The sequence below is a fragment of the Orcinus orca genome, chromosome 3 (assembly GCF_937001465.1).
Source record: "Orcinus orca chromosome 3, mOrcOrc1.1, whole genome shotgun sequence".
Lineage (NCBI taxonomy): Eukaryota > Metazoa > Chordata > Mammalia > Artiodactyla > Delphinidae > Orcinus > Orcinus orca.
In genome coordinates this window covers 53,056,825-53,075,682 of record NC_064561.1, presented here as the reverse complement: position 1 = coordinate 53,075,682, position 18,858 = coordinate 53,056,825, and the positions used below count along the sequence as shown (strand labels likewise).

The 18,858-nt window shown below is 40.1% G+C and overlaps 1 protein-coding gene across 3 annotated transcripts in view; it reads left to right on the top strand.

The window, feature by feature from the left end:
• Positions 1-18,858, top strand: part of SGCD (sarcoglycan delta) — a 745,702-nt gene that overhangs the window by 298,663 nt on the left and 428,181 nt on the right. For all 3 annotated transcript variants that reach the window (XR_007476400.1, XM_004280990.3, XM_049707842.1), the window contains exon 6: positions 13,661-13,733. Coding sequence is in view for 2 of the 3 variants with exons in the window: in XM_004280990.3 (XP_004281038.1) it covers positions 13,661-13,733 (73 nt within the window). In the remaining variant the exon portion in view is untranslated. The remainder of the gene's footprint in view (positions 1-13,660; positions 13,734-18,858) is intronic.

The following is an 18,858-nucleotide window of genomic DNA, read 5'->3' as shown; positions in this document are numbered from 1 at the left end:
AAGGCAAGGGAATGGGAGAATGCAACCCCACTCAGCAATTCATGAAAAGATACTTCAGTAGAGTATGAAGGTACAGTAACAGTGGGTTCCAACTTTTGGTCCTTTGGTTTATAGCAAAAAAAAAGATCTAGGTGAAGAGTCTGACCCTCTCAAAGGGTCAGTTTGCTTCTCCCTCATCGGTCTTGGGTCAAATAGTATTGAACCTTAGGGGTGAGTAACAGGATTCTCATAAGGATTCTCAAGCAGATAATAAGTAGGGACTTGACAGTTGCTGGTAGCTTAGTGGTCTGGGGCAACATATCTGAAATTCTATTGGTCTTCATCTCATGGGAGGGAGATGGCTCTTACAATTCCAGATATGATGTTGATATTCAGGTAGAAAGAGTGGAACCAGCTGCATCTGCACTTTCCTATTAGGACAGTCAAAGCTTGCCCAATACCCCACCCTAGTAGACTTCTACTACATCTCATTAGACAAAATCGTGTCATGGCCACCCCTAGCTTCAAGGGAGTCTGGGAAAGTGATTATTTAGCTGGGCATTTTGCTTCCATGAAATACTGGTATTTTGTTGGCAGGGGAAAATGAGTGTTGATAAAGTAACACGCTGGCCATAGTAGTGATAAAGTCAGTGGATGGGTCAAAGTCACATGGTCAAAATTACCTGTGAGTCACCTGTATAGTGTGTCCATTTTGAGGCTTGCTTTCATAGTAAGATTGTATTCTGAAGTTTAATCAGTCTAGTGTTTTAATGATCTCAGATGTTCAGCACTTTCATTAAGATTTCAACTTCTTGGGCTTCCCTGGTGGCGCAGTGGTTGAGAGTCCGCCTGCCGATGCAGGGGACACGGGTTCGTGCCCCGGTCCGGGAGGATCCCACATGCTGCGGAGCGGCTGGGCCCGTGAGCCGTGGCTGCTGAGCCTGCGCGTCCGGAGCCTATGCTCCGCAACGGGAGAGGCCACAACAGTGAGAGGCCCGCGTACCGCAAAAAAAAAAAAAAGATTTCAATTTCCTGGTTTTGCTTTTCAAGTCCTCATCCTCTCCATCACCTGAAAATGACTCTGTTTCTCCAATTATTTTTTAGACAGTGTTTCTTCATCGTCCTCAGTTAATGTTTCAATTCCTTTCTCCATAGGAAAGCGTCACCCCCAACCCACTTGGCAACAGGAACAAAGTGTTCTACTTCTTTTTCAATGACCAGGAAACCCTTAAAATCATGTACATGTTGTTTTCCTAGGTCTCACAGGCATCCGTTGACTCTCTGAGTCGTGATTGGTCTCACACTGTGAGAGACAATTGAGAACTGAGATCTGGACAGAGGAAGCAGTGTGTTCAAGTCTCCCTTCTTACCCTTATTTCCAAGTGGAAGCGCAGGCTTTCCTTCACTTGGTCACACAGTTCACATCCGTTCTCTCCCTTTCTCCCCTCACTGTTGGCCTGATTGTGGCTACTGGTCCCACAGAGACCTGGAGGTGACTGTGAGTGGAGTGCCACATTCATCCCATTCATGGGACACACAGTACCTCGTTTCTGAGAGCCAAGGAGTCTCTCTCATGCCCAGCTCTGCATTTCATGTCAAGAAGGCTTCTCAGCCCGTGGCTGAGGCTCTGTTGTCCATGTACTGTCCTAACTCAGAGGTTGCCTTATTCTGGTGTTCCATCAGTGTAATACAAAACCAGTGAGTTGAGATTATTTGTTTTATTGTGTGGTTTTATTTACTATCAAAAATAATGTCGTCATAAGAAACTGAAATGAGGTTGCTTGCTGCTTGACTGCTCCCTTTTATTTTTTCCAGTTTTGGCTTAATGATACCCCAGGCATGAGCTCTGGTCTGTTGCTTTCTAGAGTAGAGTTTGTTTAATTAAACTACTTGTCTCTTCATATCTTGCCAGAATATTTCTGTACATGAATCTTAACTTGCGCTGCGGTTTCACATTCTACACAATTATTTAAAGTGTGCACCTTGATGGTATGGTCGGTTCAGTTACACTGTTAGAATACTTGAAAGGAAACACGTCTTATTTTCTTCTTCTCCATTGTTAAGATTCAGATTATTCAAAGATTTTTTTTGTCATTCTGGCCTTCTATCATTGTCATCGACATCATCTTTTCTAATACATAATAATAGATAGATAGATAGATAGATAGATAGATAGATAGATAGATCTGCCATTGAGCAGACTGGTACCCCTATCAATTTTGGTTACTAACCATAGGTGGGTCTTCAGTATCTAATATCCAATATCTAATGCTCAGGTGTCTTAACTATACTTCTCTTGTCACCAAGTGGGAACTCTTGCTGTAGCCATTTCTCCACATCCCACTTTCTCCTCTGCCCACGAGTCCACCTCCAGCTCTTCATAGAATGGCTCCTATGATGTAAATGACCCCCATGTTGCTAGATTCCATGGACATTTAAATTCCTCTTCTTAACTCTAAGTACCAATTAAGCACATACGTAACTCCTCCCACCTTCTTGGAATACTTGTCACTCCTGACTTCCTACGTCACACCATTTCTGATCTTCTTTCTGTCTCTCTAGCCTCTTCTTTTCAGTTTCCTTTGATGTCTCATCCTCCCATACCCAAACTTTAAATGTTGGAATCCCTTAAAATTCTGACCTTGGCTGTCTGTTGACATCACTGTAACCATTTCTTGGATAATTTCACATATTCTCTTGGTTTCGATGATCATCTGTATCCCAGTTTATTTTAAGTTTATATACCAGTGGTTTAGAACTCTACCTTGAGCAATATACCTGTACATCCAGTTGCCTCCATAAGCATCTTAATCTGGGAACTCCATAGATACCTTAAATTCAACAGAGCCAAAATTAAACTTGTCCCCCCCCCTGCAACCAAAACCTGGACATCTCTTACTCATCCACCCCTCATATCACTAAGTTCTTTTAATCCTACCACCTCAATCACTCTCAAGTTCATCCTTCCCATTTTTTTCACCATAAGTTCTTTACTCTAGGCCATCATCATTTCTCACATGACCTACTGAAATAGTCTTCTAACTGATTTCTATGCGTTTGCTCTTGACCTCCTATAATGCGTTCTACAGGGTGTACTGGCACACCTTGGAGGTAGTATGGGTTCAGTTCCAAACCACCACAATAAAGCGAATCTTGCTATAAAGCAAGTTACACGAATTTTTTTGTTTCCCAGTGCATATAAAACTTATGTTTACAGGATACTGTAGTGTATTAAATGTGCAATAGCATTACTATGTCAACAAAAAACAGTATACTTACCTAAATTTAAATAATACTTTATTGCTAAAAAAAAAATGCTGACCATCATCTGAGCCTTCACTGAGTCATAATCTTTTTGCTGATAGTAGCCATCAACATTGAGGCAAGACCCTCTGACTCATCGGGGTGGTGGTGGCTGAAGGCTGGCGTGGCTGAGGCAATTTCTTAAAATAAGACAACAGTGAAGTTTGCCTCATCAATGGACTCTTCCTTTCATGAAGGATTTCTCTGTAGCATGCAGTGCTGTTTGATAGCATATTATCCACAGTAGAACTCTTTCAAAATTGGGGTCAGTCCTCTAAAATCCTGCCGCTGCTTTATCACCTAAGTTTATGTAATATTCTAAATCCTCTGTTGTCATTTTAACCATCTTCACAGCATCTTCACCAGGAGCAGATCCCATCTCAAGAAACCACTTTCTTTGCTCATCCATAAGAAGCAACTCCTCATCCATTAAAGTTTTATCATGAGATTGCAGCAATTCAGTCACGTCTTCCAGCTCTACTTCTAATTCTGGTTCTCTTAATATTTCCTCTACATCTGCAGTGACTCCCTCCACTGAAGTCTTGAACCCTTCGTCCGTGAGAGTTAGAATCAACTTCTTCCAAATTCCTGTTAATACTGATATTTTGACCTCTTCCCATGAACCATGAATGTTCTTAATGGCATCTAGAATGGTAAATTCTTTCCAGAGGTTTTCAATTTACTTTGCTCAGATCCATCAGAGGAATCACTATCTATGGCAGCTATAGTCTTATGAAATGTATTTCTTAAGTGATAAGACTTGAAAGTCAAAATTAATCCTTGTTCCAGGGGCCACAGAAGGGATGTTGTGTTAGCAGGCATGAAAACAAGATAAATCTCCTTGTACATCTCCATCAGAGCTCTTGGGTGACCAGGTGCATTGTCAATAAGCAGTAATATTTTGAAAGGAGTAAATCTCACCAGTGAACTTAAAATATTCAGTACACCATGTTGTAAACAGATATACTGTCATCCAGGCTTTGTTGTTCCATTTATAGAACACAGGCAGAGTAGATTTAGCAAAATTCTTAAGGGCCCTAAAATTTCAAGAATGAGAAATGAAAATTGGCTTCAGCTTAAAGTCACCAGCTGCATTAACCCCTAAGAGAGTCAGCCTGTCCTTTAAGCTTTGAAGTCAGGCGTTGACTTCTCCTCTCTAGCGGTGAAAGTCCTAGATGGCATCTTCCAATATAAGGCTTGTTTCATTTACACTGAAAATCTGTCATCTAATGTAGCCACCTTCGTGAATTATCTTAGCTAGATCTTCTGGATAACTTGCTGCAGTTTCTACATCAGCACTTGCTGCCCCACCTTGCACTTCTACGTTGTGGACATGGCTTCTTTCCTTAAACCTCATGAACCAACCTCTGCTAGCTTCAAACTTTTCTTCTCCAACTTCATCACCTCTCTCAGCCTTCATAGAATTGAAGAGAATTGCTCTGGATTAGTCTTTGGTTTCAGGGAATGTTGGGACTGCTTTGGTCTTCTCTCCAGAACACTAGAACTTTCTCCATATCACCAATAAGTCTGTTTAACTTTCTTATCATTCGCGTGTTCACTAGAGTACCATTTTTAATTTCCTTCAATAATTTTTCCCTTGCATTCACAACTTGGCTAAGTTTGACACAAGAGGCCCAGCTTTCAGCCTGTCTTGTTGGCTTTTGACTTGCCTTCCTCACTAAGCTTAATCATTTCTAGCATATGACCTGTGTTCAGCTGAAACATTGGAGTAACCAGAAAATTATCTTTCACAGAAGACAATGTTCATTATTCATAGAATTATTACATTATTCATAGTGTTTTTTAAAAATGCTTGTAAACACTGTGAGAGACTTAAAACTTTTCTTTGTCATGTTGCCTGTACCTTCACAGGAAAAATAGAGCTGGATTCATAGCGGCTTCTTGTATTAAGTAAAGGCAATTTCAATTGAAATTAAAATATCAAATGTCAAAGAAGCTAGATTTTGTTGGAGAAGTGTAAGGTTGCCATGGGCACAGCTGGCTTTGGGTATTAATCACTTGGCCTTGACCTCAATTTCAGATCTTCCCATGGGCCCTGTGGTCATTCTCTGTCTCCCTCTTGTCCAGCACATCACTAGATCCCATTGGTTTTCCTCTTAACATATTTCCTAACCCACCTGCACTTCTCTGTCCTGGCTGCCAGTTCTTTAGTCCAAGCTGTCATCATGTCTCCTCTGCTTCGCCTCATTTATCTTTGCCCTCTTCAAGTGTCTTTTCCACAATACAGTGTCTCAGACAGCTCAGGCTGCTGTAACAGATACCACAGACTGGGTAGCTTAAACAGCAGACATTTATTTTTCACTATTCTGGAGACTGGGAGGTCTGAGATCAGGGCACCAGCATGTTTTACTTCTGGTGAGGGTTACAGTTGGAGCATGTGACTTTTAGGGGGACACAAATATGCAGACCATAACATACCGCCACAGTAATCTTTGAAAAATGCCAGTTTGCTCGGGTCTGCTTAATACCCTCACTGTGGGACTTCCCTGGCAGTCCAGTGGGTAAGTTCTTCCACTGCAGGGGGCGTGGGTTTGATCCCTGGTGAGGGAACTAAGATCCCGCATGCCGTGTGGCACGGACAAAAGAAAAAAAAACCTTCACCTTGGCTCTGCATTACCTGGGCCAACCCACCTCTCCAGTCTCATCCCACAATGCTCACCCTTGCTAAATATGGTCTGGCCACACCAATCTTCTTTATTGACCTCAGCTTCCCAACCCTGCCACCTTTGCATAATCTCTTCTACCGTTCCTTCCCCCTCTTAACTAGGTTGTTCCTAATCACTTAACAAATATCAGGAAAACTTCACTTTTTCAGGGAAACATACCTGACAGACCAATCTATGACCCCAAGTATTATACTTTCAAAGACATGTTTGATTTTCCTTTCAAGTCTGTATCACCATTTGTCACTATTGTATGTTATTTCTGAGTTTATTTCATTACTGATTCTTTGAACTAGCCAGTGTACCCTACTGGAGAGTACTACATTCTACTGGTCTATAAGCTCCATCTCTCTCTGGTTCACCTCTACAGTCCCCTACTCTATACGTATTTGTTAAATACATTTAACTTTGGGTTTATCAAACCTACCATGCTCCTCTCCTGGTCCGTTGGGTTCATCCAACCAGGTTATCTGGAGGTTCCTAAAACATCAGGGCTGGAGGTGGCCTCATGGACCATCTAATCCCCACCCCCGCTTTGTACAACAAATGGGGAAATAAGACCTTAGGGCAAATGGCCAACAGTCAGCCATAAGCTTATGCAAAATCAGCACTAAAAATCAGGTCTTTGGTTTCCCAGTTCTCTGATATTTCAGGAAATTGAATCATTCCTTCTCCCATTTTCTTTTCTTTAACATCTTTATTGAAGTATAATTGCTTTACATTGTTGTGTTAGTTTCTGCTGTATAACAAAGTGAATCAGCTATACGTATACATATATCCCCATATCCCCTCCCTCTTGTGTCTCCCTCCCACCCTCCCTATCCCACCCCTCAAGGTGGTCACAAAGCACCGAGCTGATCTCCCTGTGCTATGCGGCTGCTTCCCACTAGCTATTTATTTTACATTTGGTAGCCTATATATGTCCATGCCACTCTCTCACTTTGTCACAGCTTACCCTTCCCCCTCCCCGTGTCCTCAAGTCCATTCTGTACATCTGCGTCTTTATTCCTGTCCTGCCCCTAGGTTCTTCAGAACCAGTTTTTTTTTTTTAAGATTCCATATATATGTGTTAGCATATAGTATTTGTTTTTCTCTTTCTGACTTACTTCACTCTGTATGACAGACCCTAGGTCCATCCACCTCACTACAAATAACTCAATTTCATTTCTTTTTATGGCTGAGTAATATTCCATTGTATATATGTGCCACATCTTCTTTATCCATTCATCTGTCGATGGGCACTTAGGTTGCTTCCATGTGCTTCCTTCTCCCATTTTCTTATCACCATTTTTTAGATTGACATCCTTTCTCTGTTTTATAATCTAATATTGGTATGAAAATAGAACCTTATCTTATCAAATAAAATATGGTTGTTATTAAGGACTGTCATTCAGGATATATCTACCCAAGCAACAAGAATTGGAAAATTTAGAACGTTGACTTCAAACAATGGTCATCAGATATTTTAACTCACATATGGAACCTATTAAACATTTTAGCTCCATGGTTTTAACCCAAAGATGATTTTTAGTCTATTTTCATTTACACAAAAGCATTAATCATAATTATGCCCATGTTAATGAATGTATGTCTAGAAATAATTTACCAGAGCAAACTCCATTAAGCTAGTTTAATTCCTTCATCAATTTTCTAAACAGTAGTCTTAAACCATGTCTGCCCTTTTTAAAAGCTTTTCTTGAAATTAGTGTCTGTAAGAGTAGTTCTTTTCTGTGTACTAAAAAGATTTGATTTATCATAACTTTCTTAAACTCCAATGTTACTAATTATAACTTCTATCATGGTAATTTTTTCTTTTGTGTCTTATGTTTCTCTGGAGTCCGATTTTCCTGTATCATAATTTGCATATCTAAATTTTTCTTCCAGTATTTAGTCCATGGCTATTTTCAACAGGTACAGATTTAGGCACTTTAATGTTTCTTATTTTTATAAAATTGAATTTCCCCAGATCAAAAAGAGTTACAAACAGGTTTTTGGTTTTTTTTAGTTATTCTCATCTACAGTAAATTTTGTTCTTCACCATTTTATCGCTTATGAGGTTTATTTTCTGGTGATTATTTCTACCAATTAATTGCAGTTTGAATTGGACAAACGTCTGTCTGCTTTAATTTGCTTCTTCCTTAAACACTGCGAACATTTTTAACATTTTCCTTTGATATCCCAGGGTTGCTCTGTTTTCCTGGCAGGGATTGGAGGTGGCTAAAGATAATCTTCTGTTTAGATTAGATTGTTACCTTATGAAATTTTAAATTTGGGGAGAAAACACTGTAGCTCTGACACTTCTCATCCCATCCCTCATTTTACAGTGAAGGAAGTCAAGGGCCAGAGAGAGTTATGTGATTTGCCCAACATCACAGAGATATGACTGGATTTCAGGGCTCTTGACATCCAGGACACTCTGAGGGAAAAGCATGACCAAACTGACCTCTGAACTTGCGCATACTTTCTGGAGAGGAGAAACTGGCTTTTTTATTACTATGGCGACAAAGTGCATTAGAGATTTTTTGACGCGTTTACTTCCCACCTGTGCTAGTCGGAAAAAAGAGCCATTGAGCTGATCTTTATGATGATTCAAAACACTTTAGAAAGATCCTGTCACATGCTTTATAGGTTCCTGATTGATTGTGTGGAATTAAGTTACTGGGCAGAGAAGCAGCTAATGGAAACACATTGATGAAATCATTTCTGAGGGACGTTAAATGGAACTTAAAGCGGAAATGGCTTTATGGATTTTTTCACCCAAGCTGTTCATGAACATTTATTGCCAGTAAATGATATTGTGTTCAAAGAAGGAATCAGTAGGCATGGCTTTAATAGAGACCTTTTTGAAATAACAAAATCGAGAATAATTTATTATCTAAGAATGGATAGAGGATGGGATGGGGGAATTCATCCTGATGAATGATTGTCCACTCTGCAGCTTTTGGGAAAGTGAAAAATGGTGTGGAAATCAGAAATCTGTTAGGACTTGGAAAGAAATGGTCTTTTTGAAATGTATTACTATCTCATTTCATTGTACGTGGGGATAGTTTTTACAAGAGGAGTGATAGGGGATTTAGCAGCTGTTACCTGAGGCTATAAACATGGGTATTTGTTCATGTTTCATAAAAAGATGAACAAGTAGAGAGTTACTTAATCTGCTGAATGAGGGTCTAGAGTAGGGTCAAGGGCATCAGTTTCAGAGCTGAAATGCTAGAGTTCAAATTCTGGCTCCCCCTCTTCACTGTGTGACCATAGAAAAGTTTCTTGACTTCTCTGAATCTCACACTCCACAACCATAATAGCAGAAATTAATAGTCCCTCCCTCATAGGGTTATTTTCATGATCAAATGAAGACAGTTTCAGTAGTTCCTACTTTGTAGTAAGTGCTTTTAAAATGTTATTTTTTAAGAGTCATAGAGGACCCAAATAAGAGGAAGAAAGAATAGGGTTCATGCACATTTTAGTACTAGCAGTAGTATTTTATTAATTGTCATTTGATGATTGCTATGTACCAGAGATCTCATTTAGTCTTCCAAATCCCTGGGAGATGAGGGTACTACTCATATCTCTTCTTTTCAGAGAAGGAAACTGAGTGTCAGAGAGATTCATGCCCAAGGTCACTCAGCTACTGAGAGATTTTGATAAGTTCCCCTGAGAAGTCACATGCATGAGTCTGTCCTCCAGTATGTATGGGACATGTGGACCCCTGTGGCCGACGTCCAGCAAAAAAACAATCAAAGGGCATCTGGTTGGACGATGGAAGCTAAAGGAGCATGAGTGTCTTGCCCTTCACTTTCATCCACAACCAGAGCCTGTCAGTTACCCATCTCCTCCACCTGTCAGAGCCCATCCCCTCTGGATTTTGCTTGCTTGCCATTTAATGAGTGCCACATTGGCCTGGCTGAGAAGACAAGGCATTAGGGCGCTGGGTCTAAATGTGGGTTCTTTAGTCAGATGCCTGGATGTGAATCTCAGCTCTAGTGCCCACTGGCCATAGGACCATGGGCTCCACACGTCTTTAGCCCCAGTTCTCTTATCTGTAGGTTAAGCAGGTTCCTTGGTCTGGGAAAGAGAACACAAGCCTTCTGATCTTATTCTACTTTAAAGAGATATTTCTCTTCAGCCCCAATAGCATTCCTTTATAAGCATACTCCTTTATTTTAGTGGTATAGTTAAAATGCACCGGGGTGTGATTTTAGACATTCATTTAATATGTGAGGTATGAGGAATTTTATAGCAGTAAATTAGTACTCCCATAGAAGTGGTAGTACTAGTTGAATTGAGTCCAGGAGGAGTCTTGGGAACCTAAAGTCAAATCTGGTTATATTCTATATAAGACCTTGCCCCTGCCCACACAGAGCTTACGATCTAGTTGAAGAGATGAGATGAATGTCTGCGAGGTAAATCCCAAATAGTGTGTGCTCAGTGCCTAATGAGTGTACGTAGTCATCTTACAAGTATTTGTTGAGTGCCTGCGCTGTGCTAGACAACGAGGATAGGACAGAGAGCAAGACGCACTCCTAGCCAGGAGCACAGCAAATGCGCTTGCAGGTCAGAGAGCTGAGGATCCAAGCTCAGGTGTTCAAAGGAGACCATGTTCTTTCCACAAACACAGATAGTGAGCATCTGTAATGTGCTGGATGACTTTATTGTCACCCTTTTTCCCCCTTGGCCTTGCTTTCAAAGGGTGGCAGAGCTCAGCGCCCCCAGCTGCAGTGGAGCCGTTCCCTCTTGAGCCTAGTATAGCCAGAAGTAAGAAGTAAAGTAGCAGATGAAGTTTTCTCATTGTATCTGACAAATAAAGAAACAGGTTCCGTACAGAGTTTGGATGGGATAAAGAAAATGGCCCGAGCTTTTGAGGTTCATTTTTCATGAGAGCCGGTCATTCCTCATTTTTGGACAACTGTTCTGAGTAAGTGTAATCTATGTCCTACTGTGTGCATCTACTTGGTACAGTCACCAGAGTTGCAAAATAGATCTTCTTTGACTTCAGAGATCTTACAAAATGATGGAAAGAGTGGGCATGAGAAAGAAGTGAAGCATTAAGTGTTACAGTATTCTAGAAACAATTCAAATAATGAAAGCTGTCCATGGGCAATACTCATTGTCATTTGGGTGAGTCAAACAATTACGGCTGATTTGGAAAGACGTAATGCTCTTTCTGTTGCAGCTTTCATGGAATTCTCGGTAGAGGAAGAGGAGATTTGAGCTGACACTAGAGAGTAGAGACAACGTAAATAAACAGATGTAGCTCTCCTCTCCTTATTGAGATACATCATTGTTCCTTTAAATATGTAGATATAGATATTTTTAAATAGAGCTCAAATGGCTAAGAACTAAGCATCTCTAAGAATGTCAAAGAGAAGTCCCTGTTAACTACAGTAGCAGCAGATGGGAGTTGTTCAGTGACAGACAAGATGGCACTGGGAGATGGCTGAGGGCATGGTCTTGGGTTTCACACAGCTTAGAGCCACCTTCCGATGTGTCAGTCCCTGTCCTGTGACTTCGGCAAGCCTGTTTTATCCACTTGGCAGCCTCCACAGTGCCTTTGACCTAGGTGCTCCTCAAAGGATCCCAAAAATGTTGGAGAGGGGAAATGGATATTCTTCAAAACCAAATGTAATACATATGTAACAAAAGCTACAGTATAATTTGTAATCCACCCCATTCTTACTCAGTTACTGTATTAGTCAGAGTTCTCCAGAGAAACCGAACCTATAAGGTCTATACAGAGAAAGAGATTTATTGTAAGAAATTGGCTCACACAGTTATAGAGGCTGAGAAATCCCACACTCAGCTGTCTGTGAAATGGGGACTTAGGAAGGCCAGTGGTGTAATTTAGTCTGAGTCCAAATGCCTGAAAACAAGGGGAGTCCATGGTGTTGATGCCAGTGTAGGTCTGCAGGCCTGAGAACCAGGACCATGGACAGCAGGAAAAGATCAATGTCCCAGCTCACGGGGTGAGGCAGGAAGGGCGGAATACTTCCTCCCTCCACTTTTTTGTTGTATTCAGGCCCTCATCTGATAGGATGATCCCACTTACATTGGAGAGAGCAAACTGCTTTATTCAGCGCACCTATTCAAATGCTAATCTCATCTGGGAACACACTCACAGACACATCCAGAAATAATGTTTAGCCAGATATCTGGGCACCTTTTGATCCTGTCAAGTTGACACGTACAATTAAGCATCACAGTTATCAAGAACACAGTAAAGTTTCAATCACTAGAGCAAAATAAATAATATATACTTAATAAAACAGTGAACATTCTTATGAAATTTACACCAAAAAATGTATTTAACGGGGCTATGGGTACATTTTGAAAGGTACCTGTATATTTGAAATGATGTGATTTAGGATCTTGGAAAGTAAAAGTGTCTACGGGCAGAAAATGATCTTAAAAGTCCCCACGTGGAGTGTCTCTGTGCCAACTGGAACTGTCAGTTTTATGGGGTTGTTGCAGGGAATAAATGAGATATATCTATGATGGTATCCAGCAATGTGGTAGTCACTCAAAAATGTTAGCTGAGAATAATAGTTATTATTCACCAGAATATTCTTTTAGTGACCATATATGATGTTAAGGCAGAAAAAAAATTCTGATTTTACTTACAGTGGTCTATTACTCATATCAGAAAGATTAAATATTTCCATAGTTGCTACAAAAGTCAGGAAATCACTTCATTCTCCTAGAGTCATTAGTATGTCGGGATAAACCTGGATTTGGAATAACAGTGGTCAGTAGAGGATTTCTAGACATTATACCAATGCAGGAGGATTCTAGAAATTCACACATGAATGCAAGATATTATTCCATCCCTTCTTACAGCATCAAAGAAGCACACTGAGCATATAAAAATAAACACCTTTACTTCAGGATAATGCCTGGCTAAGTTTAATTGAAAAACAAATATCCAGTGCCATTGTCTGTGATAAACTGAGGCTTAAATGATTTGAAGACACTTTGGGAGCAGACAAATTAGAGAATCACAATCTTTACGGCTGGAAAGGTTCAGCTGATGTTGACAGGTTGTAAAGATAAAAGCTTATATAGCAAAGTCAAGAGCTAAATGTCTAGATTGGGTCGGGGATCAATGTTAATACTCAAATTGTAGAAGCACTGAACTTCAAATGATCCCTCATAGTGTTCTAAGTTTTCAAGATTATCGTGTAAAACTTGATTTACTGAAAAACTTTGGCCTAATCGTCCTTAGGCAAATACCTTACAGTCTTACAGTATTGTCTACCGTCTAACCCATTTCTTAGATGTTGTATGTGTTATGTGATTTGTGCCCCATGCTGCAGTAACAGAATTTCAGCTGCTGGTTTTCAAAACACTTCCAGTTGGGTGACTGTTAATAGTTTATGAGAGACATGAGTCAGACCGTGCCGTTTCTAGGCATCTTGTTTTGTTTTTTTTTTTAAGCCAACATGGAATTTGCCTCATGGCCTCACTCTGATCTCAGCAAGAACACATTCAAAAGAGTTCCTTGTTTTTTCAAAGCCTGTTTGCATGAGTTGATTGAATGCTCTCCTAGCACGGAGACCTGCCCTAGAGCCAGTGGCAGAATACCTGTGTACTGGGTTGTATAAAGGATTCACTGCCTTTAGCTCCATTCATTGTGCTGACTGTGCCTCCCAGTGACACATCCAACTCTCCAACCTCTGTTTGCTTTTTTCTTTTGTTTACAGGAGCAGAGGGCACAGTGTTCCCTAAATCTATAGAGACACCTAATGTCAGGGCAGATCCCTTCAAGGAACTAAGGTAAACTTCTGAGTATGGTTTGCATTGATTAAGTGGCTGTTTGCTCTCTTTGTGCAACTGGTTGATGATCCATTTTGAATATCTATGATGTAACAGTATCATGAGTGTATGAACTGGGAGAGATTAGAAAGGATGTGAAGCTAAGCTACAACTAAGAGAAGATTTTCTCTGAGGACTTAAAGTTGAAAGTTTGGAGGAAGTGGTTGCCAGTCTTGGAGTTGTGAGATTTGCAGTGTGTATTTCCTGATGTATTTTGTGGTACCAAAATCCTCTCCCGTTAGAGAACTAATCGGTAATTTGTGCTGATCAGCCCAAAGAAAAGTGGTGTTTAAAAGAAGCTGAGCTGTAAATACAATACGTTTTTTTTTTTCCTCTATCTAACAAGCTCCCCATTTTCTGGAATGATGTGGTGCTAGAACTACCTTCTGTGCGTATTCCATGTACTGGTGTTAATCAGATATCCATAAGCCTGCTGCTTTTAGCAGAAAAGGGCTCTGCGATGCCGTGTACTTACCAACAACTTATGGAAAGCAAAAAGGAACAATAGACATACTGACGGACAAATAGACAGAGATGTAGCCTAAAAACCATTCCTGCCACTAAAGAGCTATCCCCAGCCCTCCAAATGAAACACATATAAAATGGTATGATGATACAAATATAACTTTAATTTTCACTATGGAATTAGAGCCATGAAGAATTCAGTGAATATTGGCTTTCTTCATTTCTCACAGTTCTTTTAATTAAGACCAATCATAAATCCTCATAAACATCCCTGAATAACTCTTGCATAAAAACATCAACTGTAAGCAAACGCACCTGTATTGCACAAGTCATACCTTCTCTTTCACAACCAGCCCCGAGATTTCTGTTTTGGGAAAACAGCAGCAGCCACGTTGGAGCTTGCATTTCCCTAAACAGAAGCATGTCCTCAGTAAGTGGAGAATATATCACCTCATTACAAAACCATAGCATTCCTGCCAGGCCTGTAAGTCTTTATGAATATAGGGAAATAAGTCGGGCAAAAGGAAGAGGATAATCGGTGGGGAGTGAGAACCTTTTCTTAGCAAAATCCCGTATACAGTGGGCTATATTTTTAAAATTACATACCACACTGTGACGTTTTACTTATTACTGAAATAACCGTTTTCACCAGGTCTTCCAGAGGCCAGAAGTTGCCTGACTCTCTGTCAGTTAGATCCTGGGTTTCATATTAATGTGCCAAAGCTGGAATCTTTTAAGCAAATCCACCCAAGGAAATGTGCATTTTAGGTCCCTGAGAGAGCTCGTTCTCTGAGAATGCACTGCATCCTTGTGGCTATGATGTAAGAACTCTTTCAAGCAGGCTAATGGGTGGCCCAGTGCCCTGTCTTTTCACAGTCCTCTTTAGGAGCAGGGGGTTTTATCTGGGGGGGAGGGGGGTTGTTTTTTACAGAACTAGTGAATGATTTGTGCTGATCAGCCCAAAGATAAGTGATGTCTAAAAGGAGCTGAACTCTATCATTTACCACAATGTTCATTGCAGCTCTGTTTACAATAGGCAGGACATGGAAGCAACCTAAGTGTCCATCGAAAGATGAGTGGATAAAGAAGATGTGGCACATATATGCAACGGAATATTACTCAGCCATAAAAAGAAATGAAATTGAGTTATTTGTAGTGAGGTGGATGGACCTAGAGTCTGTCATACAGAGTGACGTAAGTCAGAAAGAGAAAAACACTGTATGCTAACACATATATATGGAATCTAAAAAAAAAAAAGGCTTTTTGGTCGGAGATTCTGCCACAAAGCACCATTAAAAAAAAAGGTCCAGAGGGATGGAGAAGCTAAGTCATCACATTCTAGGCTCCTGACTCAGTTCAGGCTATTACGCATCAACACAGTGTGAACAGGGGCAAACAAAAGACCAACTTAAGAATTACATACTAAAGTCTTTTTGTGCTGCCCTTATTTATACTTAGACTGACTTCTCAGATAAACAGCTAAAACTTAAATATCCATCCATGTCCCTCGGCTACTCAATCAATCAAACATGAGAAAAATGACATCTATTTTAGAGACCTTCTCTTTGGGGATAATTTTTGTTTCTTCAAACCCCTTTCTTGGCTGCTGGAGGGTTTTTTTGTTTGTTCTACTGTTGTTTTCTGTTTGCTTGATGTTAATGAGAAGCAAATTTTAGGCCTCTGACGTGTCTTCCTGGAATATCTCAGCTCCCAGCTAAAGGAATAGTAGCTTCCTCTCTGTGAGCATTTTGGTTCACTGCTTTTCTTATTAGAGTTACTATAGTTACTATATTTGCCGTATTTGCTTAAGACATTTGTAAATAATCCAGGGTTGAGCTGAAAATCACAAAAGAGGGTTGTTTCTCTCCAGACAAACAAGGAGTGTTGGTAAGGTCTGCGCCCAACACCCAACTCAGGCGTATTTGTAGACTCTGCTGCTGCAGGGCAATTCTGAAATCATGACGTATGGCTCTAGATTCACGACTATACTTAAAAATGTACCAGGCACCACCCCCATCCCTCTAATAAGAAAAACTAACTTTGAATAGAAACTAGATTTGAATAAATTCATGACTTAAAATTTGAATATTTTAAATGTTCACACAGTTTTTTTTTTTTTTTTTTTTTTTTCCCCAAAGTCTATATAAGACAAATGGAAAAAAATCCCTGATCTCAGGCTGTGCCTGATCTGGGACTGGAAATAGGCCATTCAGTTGGACATAGGTATTTTCTGTAAGAACAGAGACTACCTTTGAATGACTACCTTGCTCTAAGCATTCTTTTCAACTGTGAAGTTTCCTTGTAGGATTCTGATCCTACCAGAATAGGAAATGGACTGTGAAATCATATTTCCCAGTTGTATGCCATGACAATTGTAAAAGAAAGGAAGAAGGTTATATGGACCAATGTACACAGACAGCCAACTCTGTTCCCCTGAATATCACTAAAAGCTTGGAAGGAACCACAAAAAAGCAAGAAGCCAGAAGGTCTTCATAAAAGAATTCTTCATCAGCAGCCGGGCTGATATGCTTTTACTCTACCTTCAATTATCACAAGGGTGGTGACCTGATTTTCCATTTCATTGTCTGTAAGGAGCTGTTTCCCAAGTGTTTTTTTTTTCAGATTCTTTTCCCATATAGGTTATTACAGAACATTGAGTAGAGTTCCCTGTGCTGTACAGTAGATCCCTGTTAATTATCTATTTTATGCATAGTGGTGTGGATATGTTAATCCCAAACTCCTAATTTATTCCCCACCCCCAACTTGGTAACCATAACTTTGTTTTCAAAGTCTGTGAGTCTTGTTTTGAAAGTAAGTTCATTTGTATCATGTTTTTTAGATTCCACATATCAGTAATATCATATGATATTTGTCTTTCTCTGTCTGACTTACTTCACTTAGTATGATAATCTCTAGGTCCATCCATGTTGCTGCAGATGGCATTATTTCATTCTTTTCTATGGCTGAGTAATATTCCATTGCGTATATGTACCACATCTTCTTCATCCATTCCTCTGTTGATTTAGGTTGATTTAGGTTGCTTCCATGTCCTGGCTATTGTAAATACAACTGCAATGAACATTGGGGTGCATGTGTCTTTTTGAGCTATGGCTTTCTCTGGGTATATGCCTAGGAGTGGGATTGCTGGGTCATATGGTAGTTCTATTTTTAGTTTTTTGAGGAACCTACATACTGTTCTCCATAGTGGTTTTACCAATTTACATTCCCACCAACAGTGCAGGGAAGGTTCCCTTTTCTCCACAGCCTTTTCAGCATTTATTGTTTGTAGACATTTTGATGACAGCAATTCTGACTGGTGTGAGGTGATACCTCACTGTAGTTTTGATTTGCATTTCTCTAATAATTAGCGATGTTGAGCATCTTTTCATGTGCCTTTTGGCCATCTGTATGTTTCCCTTGGAGAAATAGCTATTCAGATCTTCTGCCCATTTTTCTGATTGGGTTGTTTGTTTTTTTGATGTTGAGCTGCATGAGCTGTTTGTATATTTTGGAGGGGTAATCCGTTGTCAGTTGCTTTGTTTGCAAATATTTTCTCCCATTCTTTTCGTTTTGTTTATACCAAGTATTTTTTTGACACTTTATTAAGAGTCAAGGCATGTGATAAATACTTGAGATGTAGAGTTAAATGAGTACTCAAATAATTTATAGTTAAGGAGAAAAAGACAGAAAGGAACCTCAAAATACAAGGTAATGAAATGTAGGATAGATGTATGAACCAAATCAGAGGAAACACAGAGAATTACAAAAACCTACCTAAGAGAGTTAAATAAGGCTGCCCAAAGGAAGTGACATTTAAGTTGCAAGAAGAAAAAAGATAAAACCCAAAAGTACACCTCAGAATTCAAAAAGTGTGGTTCTCTACAGCCATTTAATGTAGGGGAAGGTCCCCCAACATATTTCTCTAGCTCCCAAGAATGTTACTGTGTTTTTGACAAACATGAGGGATTGTAATTTCCTCATGACAGTTGTCTTCTTTAAAAAATTGTGTGAAGGCAGTTTCAAATATGGTCGCAAAAGACTAGAGATTGTTACAAGCTTCAAAAATCAGTATGTGGGCTTCCCTGGTGGCACAGTGGTTAAGAATCTGCCTGCCAATGCAGGGGACACAGGTTCGAGCCCTGGCCTGGGAAGATCCCACATGCCACGGAGCAACTAAGCCCGTGCACCACAACTACTGAGCCTGCGCTCTAGAGCCCACGAGCCACAACTACTGAGCCCACGTGCCACAACTACTGAAGCCTGAGCGCCTAAGAGCCTGTGCTCCACAACAAGAGAAGCCACCACAATGAGAAGCCCGCACGCCACAACGAAGTGTAACCCCCACTCGCCGCAACTAGAGAAAGCCCGCGCACAGCAGTGAAGACCCAGTGCAGCCATAAATAGATAAATAAATTTATTTATTTAAAAAAAGAAATCAGTATGTAATTCAATTCAGAACTGAAAGATTCACTGATAGCAAACCCATTCTACAGCCCCAAATAAATAAGGTATTAGTTTGTTACTGTTTATTTTTCTCCATAATATTACCAGGGTTTTAATGACAAAGCTGAAAAATGATGATACATCTGTTACTCCCAATAACGCACTTGAACGTTTTGCA